This window comes from Psammomys obesus, unplaced genomic scaffold (genome assembly GCF_907164565.1).
Source record: "Psammomys obesus unplaced genomic scaffold, mPsaObe1.curated_primary_1811, whole genome shotgun sequence".
Lineage (NCBI taxonomy): Eukaryota > Metazoa > Chordata > Mammalia > Rodentia > Muridae > Psammomys > Psammomys obesus.
The window spans coordinates 9,821-17,356 of NW_026593676.1; the positions used below are offsets into that span (position 1 = coordinate 9,821).

The 7,536-nt window shown below is 50.7% G+C and overlaps 1 protein-coding gene across 1 annotated transcript; it reads left to right on the forward strand.

The window, feature by feature from the left end:
* The first annotated feature begins 4,081 nt into the window (after window positions 1-4,081).
* Aplnr (apelin receptor) lies at window positions 4,082-7,530 on the forward strand. The gene has a single exon (XM_055617265.1). The coding sequence runs from the start codon at window positions 4,343-4,345 to the stop codon at window positions 5,468-5,470; it is 1,128 nt and encodes a 375-aa protein (XP_055473240.1). The 5' UTR covers window positions 4,082-4,342; the 3' UTR covers window positions 5,471-7,530.
* The last annotated feature ends 6 nt before the right edge of the window (window positions 7,531-7,536 follow it).

Sequence of the window (7,536 nt, forward strand, 5' to 3'; positions counted from 1 at the left end):
CCAAGACATCTGGCCAGAGCGAAAGAAGGTTGCTCAACAGCTGGTTTTGCAAGCCCCTAACTCCTGACTGACTCCTGACCCAGCTGAAGCCTATCCCCAGAACACCCGTACCCACGCTACTAACCTACACCAATCAGAACAAAGATGACCCAACTATCCCTGGAAATCCCCCAACTGGCTTTAAATTGGGACCATGAGCCCACCCCGGGGTTGCCATTTTGCCTGAATGATGATCCCTGCATGCTGGATTTCTGCAGATTACAGCGCTCTGCACTAGATGCATTTTGCATACTGTCTGAGTCAGGGGTGTTTTCCTCTTTGAGCTCCAGACCCTAACATCTTGTGCGAACCTTGCACTTACTAAGTGCACGTGCACTGTGCGCCCAGCAAAGGGCCAAGGCTGCCTGTGCTTTCTAGGTGAGGAGTCAGCCTGTGGGCAAGGTTGGGGGAGACTTCTGAACCCATTACTGTAGAATTTTCACTCTCCGAGCAGAGTTGGCTCTACTCAAAGAGCATGGAACAAGTCCCAGGCACTTTCTGCCAGAAACTGTTTATCTCTGACTTGTCACAATATCTGCCAGAAATCACCTAGGAGAGAGAAGCGCCCTAGGAAACCTGCTCGCTCTTCTTCTGGGCTAGCTAGCCCTGGGGACTCAGGCCGATGACACTGCCTCAGCTTCTGCTTTTATACCCCATGGCTGCAAGTATGTCACTTTGGATCACTTTGCAGAAAGTTACCCATGTGTTACCTCTGAGCACATCCCTAATATTTTAATTCAACAGACATTTATTAGGGGCTAAACAGAGGTTGGGTGATGGACAGATATCAGTCTCTGGACTGGGTGTGTGTATTTGGGCAGCCTTGGAGTCTTGGCCACCCAGGCTGCTCTTCAACCTCAGTTCTGTTCTGCTGCATCTTCTCTGATGGAGAAGAGCAGTGGGAGGCAGGGATGGATCAGCACCAAGCTGGGTGAGGAGTGAGCCTGGCCATCAGTGTTGGGATCACTCAGGCCATCTGGCTCCAGTTGGCCTCTGCGCTGGAGGCTGGGTCTTATCAGCACTCTACCAGTCCAGGCACAGATCATTGGCCCCTGTCCAATCCCTGGCTCCAAATTCCCTTCCCTTTCTATTGAGACAGACAATTAAAGAAATGCATCCATATTTTCTCCTGTGGAGAACTCTGGGCTTGCATCTGGCTTGGAATCCAAGCAGGACAGCTGGGGGAGAGAGACAGCAAGTTGATTTCAAGGCTACTGCTCACTTCCCTGTTTCCCTCTTTCTATGGCCTCAGCTGTCCAAGGTTGCTCCTGGATCTTTCTGGAAGCGAAAAAAGAAGTATGTGTGATTGCTCATGATATCAGAACCAGACTTTATCCTGGAATGGCTACAGCCTGAGTGTTTACTCTCTATCCTTATCTGACTTGAGAAAATTGCTCCCTACACAACTCATCGGACCCTCCTGATAGGCAAGGAGATCTGAAGTGGCTGAGGACTAACTACCTGTCCTCGTCCACACCATCATTCTCCCTCTGTCCAGGAGAAGCAAGTGGGCTCACGCACCACGAGGCTGGCAAAGCTCTGGCTCCCGGTAGAGCTGGGGTGTGACCACTGCCCTGTAGAATGTTCTGGAGGCAGAGTCTTGCCATCATCTCAGTTAGCACAGCAAACAGGTGCTGTCTCTGGCAATGGCAGATCCATAAATCACAGCTCTCCTGCACACTCCTGTATCTCTATAACAACAATCCCAATTTTAGAAGCGTTGAAGGCCTTTATTTATTTGTTGGGTCAGGGAACAAGCTGCTTTACCTTCCCTGTGCTTCAGTTTCCTCATCTTTCGGCCCAGGCTAAATAAGAGCATATATTTCCTAAGTTCTGTGTGAGAGTGTGTTTGCATGTGTGTGAGTGGTGTATGTTTGTGTATACATGTGTGCAGGTTGCTCACATGTGCATATGGAGGCCAGGGTTTGATGTTAGTGTGTTAATCTCAATAGCTTTGGCACTTTGTTTTTTGACTAGGGCCTGTCATTGGACTTGGACCTGACCTGGCTAACCTGGCTGGCTGGTGAGGCCCAAGGGTCTCTCTGTCTCTGCTCTACCCAGTGCTGGATTACAGATTTGTGTTGTCCTTCCTGCTTTTATGTGGGGGCTGAGGATATGAACTCAGGCCCTCACGGCATCTTCAGCTTCTGCCTCTCAAGTGCTGGGATTGTAGGCGTGTACCACAATGCTTGTCATCTAGTCTACATTTCTTTGAAAGTATAGAACTAATTCCCCAGGTTAATCAATCTGGAACTTTCTGATAAACGTTCAGAATTGGACATTGTCTTGAAAACTCTTGAGGTGGAGTAATGCTAGTCAGTACCCTTGCCTGGCAACCACAGACCAGAATGAAGGAGGCCCCCTGTCTGTTTTTATTTTGTTTTATTTGACACAAAGCCTGTGTTGCCCAGGTCCCTGAACTGTTGTGTGCAAGGGATCCTCTGGCCCCAGCCTCTCAAACAGCTGGAACTACAGCAGGCATGCGCACTGCCTGCCCAGTGACCTGGGATGGACAAACTCCATTTTGTCACAGTTCTGTTGTCACAAACAGGCTGCTGTGCCTGAACACATGCTTCTTTTATCCAGCAGGTATCTGGCTGTGTCTACTTGAAGATCCCCATGGGATGTTTACTGACAAATGCTTTTTTCCAGGAAGTGTTTGTCAGCTTTGTAAGCCCTGGGCCATAGATGACTAAGGCTTGGTTTTGGTCCATTTCACTCTAGCCCAAAAATTTCCCCCCTCTCTTTCTCACTTTTTCTTTCTCTTCCTCTTTCTCTCTTCCTTCCCATCTTCCATCCCCCACCTCCAATGGGTGTGTGTGTGTACTCCAGTGTCTCACGTTTTACTATTTAGCTAGCTTGTGATCTTCCTGCCTGAATTCAGGTGTCTCCCCTCACTCTTGGGGGTGAGGTAGAGAGGATGCACTTAAAACCCTTATCTGTGCATGTGTCCTCCTTCTTCCTGCAGAGGTCCTGAAGAAGAGGCCAGATGGGAGGGCGAGTACACCATCTGGTCTGGGCTGTTTCTTTTTCTGCATCCTCCTCTAACTCAGCTTCCTGGCCCTATGTGGTCTTAGGAAACCTCCTGGCCCCTGGCTATTGGTAAGAACCCAAGGACTGAACTGAGTTCATGCTCTTACCACATAGTAACTTACATATTTATTCTTCTCCTTTCCTAATTCGTCCATTTGCTTATTCAGTCAACAATCAAAGAGCCCTGAAGACATGCTAGAACTGTGTTCCATGTGTGCTTAGAGGAGAAGAAAAGGAAACAACCGACCACAACCAAATTTACCCTGCGATCTTTGGTAAGACACTTACCTTTAGCCTCGGTTTCCCCATAGATTTAATGATGTGGCTAGGTTTTGTCCTGGTTTCTCTCATATTCTGACTCTGTCACCAACTTTCTAACAACTCTATCTGCAAACTACCAGCAGCTTATGTGCTATAGGAGAGTTTTATTATGCTTTTGTCTGCAAAATACCAATGTTCTCAGAAAGAGGGTTGAAGCCAAGTCATAGAGAGGAATGAAGAAAGAGCAACAAGTCCCAGGGTCTCACCTGGGTGGGGGTGTAGGAGCAGCAGGGACCATCCAGATGCTGGGATCCCCCTGTGAAATATCACACCCTTTCTCTGCCCCATGCTTGTCCTGGATTCAGGTCAAACTGGATTTCAATCTGCATAATTTGTCTCATTTAGAAGGGTTGGGAGAGGGTGAGAACAGGAGGGGAAAGGCTGAGGAGGCAGAATGGTACCCCCTAAAGGCAGTCATGAGGTGGTGGCCAGAGGAAAGCAGAGTAAGAGTCTGGGGAGAAGGCTGGTGGCAGCTTGAGGGAAGAGGTGGAGCCAGGAGGGGCAGGAGGCTTGGGAAGCACAGATAATTGTCAGCCCAGCACAGGAGGGGTCAATTTAGTCTACTTACCCAGTGGCAAGGAGGAAAAAAAAAGTGGGCTGTAACTTAAAGATCTTAAGACCCACTAAGAGAGGAAAGGGTTGGCCTAGGGGTGGGAGGAGGGAGGGGGAGTTTAGGAGGAGACAGAGACTCAGGAGGGTGCAAGGAAGCGTCTTCGCTGAGCTGGGGTAGGACAGGGAAGGTAGAGAAAAGCTGCTGAAGAAGGAGGTACATCTGCTGGGTTCAGGCTTCCAGAGGGGCTGTCCTGCATGCCGGGAGCGGCTCTAAGCACCCTCGGACCTCTTACCCTGAGGCTCAAGCCAAGGCTTGAGGGCGCTTGCTGAGTTGGTGGCACAGCTCCGGAACTGGTGTCCCCGGGACTCCCTGCCTAACTTCACTCCATCCACCACCATGGAAGACGATGGTTACAGCGACTATGACAACCAGTCTGAATGTGACTACGCAGACTGGACACCCTCGGGCGCCCTCATCCCTGCCATCTACATGCTGGTCTTCCTTCTGGGCACCACAGGCAACGGCCTGGTGCTCTGGACCGTGTTCCGGAGCAGCCGGGAAAAGAGGCGCTCAGCTGATATCTTCATTGCCAGCCTGGCCGTGGCCGACCTGACTTTTGTGGTGACTTTGCCACTGTGGGCCACTTATACCTACCGGGAATTTGACTGGCCCTTTGGAACCTTCTCTTGCAAGCTCAGCAGCTACCTCATCTTTGTCAACATGTATGCCAGTGTCTTTTGCCTCACCGGCCTCAGCTTTGACCGATACCTGGCCATCGTCAGGCCAGTGGCCAATGCTCGGCTTAGGCTGCGGGTCAGCGGGGCCGTGGCTACGGCAGTCCTTTGGGTGCTGGCTGCCCTTCTGGCTGTGCCTGTCATGGTGTTCCGTTCAACCGGCAACATGGAAAACAGTACCAAGGTCCAGTGTTACATGGACTACTCCATGGTGGCCACCTCAGACTCTGAGTGGGCCTGGGAGGTGGGCCTTGGGGTGTCATCCACCGCTGCAGGCTTCGTGGTGCCCTTCACCATCATGCTCACGTGCTACTTCTTCATTGCCCAAACCATCGCCGGCCATTTCCGAAAGGAGCGCATCGAGGGCCTGCGGAAGAGGCGCCGGCTGCTGAGCATAATCGTGGTGCTGGTGGTGAGCTTCGCCCTGTGCTGGATGCCCTACCACCTGGTGAAGACTCTCTACATGCTGGGCAATTTGCTGCACTGGCCCTGCGACTTTGACAGCTTCCTCATGAACGTCTTTCCCTATTGCACCTGCATCAGTTATGTCAACAGCTGCCTCAACCCCTTCCTCTACGCCTTCTTTGACCCTCGGTTTCGTCAGGCTTGCACCTCCATGCTCTGCTGCGATGAGAGTGGGTGCAAAGGCCCCCCTCACAGCAGCAGCGGGGAGAAGTCTGCCAGTTATTCTTCTGGGCACAGCCAGGGTCCTGGCCCCAACGCGGGGAAGGGAGGAGAGCAGGTGCATGAGAAATCTATTCCCTATAGTCAAGAGACCCTTGTGGACTAGAGCTGGGACCAGAGAGAAGCCTGGTGTCCTGGGTGTGACCCAGACTTTGTCCTCATGCGCAGAGAATCAGGTAGCACGGCTGTACCTTCTTCCTGACTCCCCGCTCCCTTCCCTGCTCGCAGGCCTCTACCTTGCCCCCTCTTCTCAGAGGCTTGCCGTTTAGTGGAAAGATGGACCCTTGCAAACAAACTTGTGCTCAGCTCTTCAGTATTTCTGAGGCTTACCTTGCACATGTCTCTTAACCTTTCTAAGCCTCAGTTTCTGTTTGTATTAAATGGGGGAAGGTTATACAGACCCTAAAATGTAGACGTGTGAGTCTTGACTTAATTTCTTTCTGCTGCTTTTTTTTTCAGCTCTTCAGGCCCCCTTTCCCTGTCTTTTTCTTCTTTTTTTTTCTCTGCTGCAGGAATTTGTGCTATTAATTGCTCACTTTCTAGCCCTCACTTTCTCTCTTCTAGTGGGTTCCCCCTCCCTCAAACCTCCCTTCAGCTTCTTTCCTATATCCCCATGCCTTCTTTCCTGCTGGGCTCCTAAGGGTTAAGAGCCCTGAAGCGCTAGGGTTAACTAACACTTTGAGTTCTTATGCTGTTTCCTGAGAGCCAGCAGGTGGGGCTGGGCTGTGAGCAGGCAAAAGCTCTAGACTGCAGAGCCAGGAGCTCTGGGTTTTTCCAAAAGTTGGATCCATTCACTGTTGGTCCAGTCACCAGGGTTCGGCTGTTGTGAACAGAGGGTTCCCCTTGGCAGAATCCTTGTGATGCTTAGCAGATAATGCACCTTACCAACAGCCCGACAGCCTTGCCTTCTTCTTTCAGTTGTCTGTGAGAATTGCAGGGCAATGGGACTGAAGCAGCCGTGGACTATCCCATCAGTATGAAGGGGGGGGCTGGGAAGGGAAAGCAGAGAGAAAGGGGTGAGAGGGGAATCTGTATTTAGTCTGTATGCTGCTTTGCTCCCCTCCCCCAATCCTCCCCCCCCCACCAACGGAACTGTGAACTGTAGAGGAGATCTTTCTCATGTCTCCCATCTCACCCCACAATCTCCACATTTGTTTGTGCTACTTGGCACTGAGAGTCACTTGGTTGGGTAAGGTGGTTTGCTTTTTGTCTATATGGGTATATATAAATGTACACACACACATACACACAGACAAGTATCAAAGACTTTGAGGATGAAGAACCCCATCCACTTTCCCTTGCACCTCTGTGGGTCTCCCCACCCACTTGGGGAAGACTGGACATGTGGGGGAATGTAGATGAGTCCACCCCCACTGGATTTGGGGAACTCCGACGGCTGGTCCGTCTATGTTGGTGCTAGGCTTTCTGTAGGGCTGTTTCCTCAGTAGCATCTGATCCTAAGGCTGGAGAAGTGCAGAGCTGGGCCCCAGTGCCTCTCCAAGTTCCATGGTGAGGAGAACAGACTTATAGATTATAACACAGCCCTTCTTCTGTGCCCCATATCTAGTTTGGAGTTATTCCTCACTACTCTCACTTTTTCCCTAAGAAGGCTACTTTCTTGCCACAGGATGAAAACTACAGGATGAGCTTTTGTTCTTCTCTCCATCAGGACTGTGCCTTTTAGCTTTTCTTGCAGCTTAAGGGGAATAAGGTTGGAAAAAAGTGACTGGAGCAGTTTTGAGGGTCTCAAGGACAAAATTAATAGTGGGGCCCTTGTGAACTGGAAATGGGTGGGAATATTCCAGGCTTTATTCTTGGAGGGCTCTGGAAACTAAGGACAAGACATATGCCACAGAAACAGGAAGATGTGTTTCTTGATGTGGTTGGACCATCTCTGGCACAGACCCTGTTCTTGAAGCAGAAAGGGGGACTGTGGGAAGGGGAGGGTGGAAACAGCTCCTCTCAGCTGAGTCTCTGCATGTCTCAGGCCAGAAATTTTCACACAGCTACTTTCTTTGGCCAGGGCAACCTCAAAGCAGCCAGTACAGGCTGCTGGAGGCTTCTGAGAGTCGGGAAATCAACCATGGCGTGGGACAGAGAGCATGGAGGTTGCCTCTTCTCCCCCCCCCCACCCTTGCTTAAGAATGTGTTCTTTTCTGATCTTGTTAGTCA

Bases quoted from the DNA above. Each gene is read 5' to 3' on its own strand.
- Aplnr (XM_055617265.1), top strand. From the start codon at position 4,343: ATGGAAGACGATGGTTACAGCGACTATGACAACCAGTCTGAATGTGAC.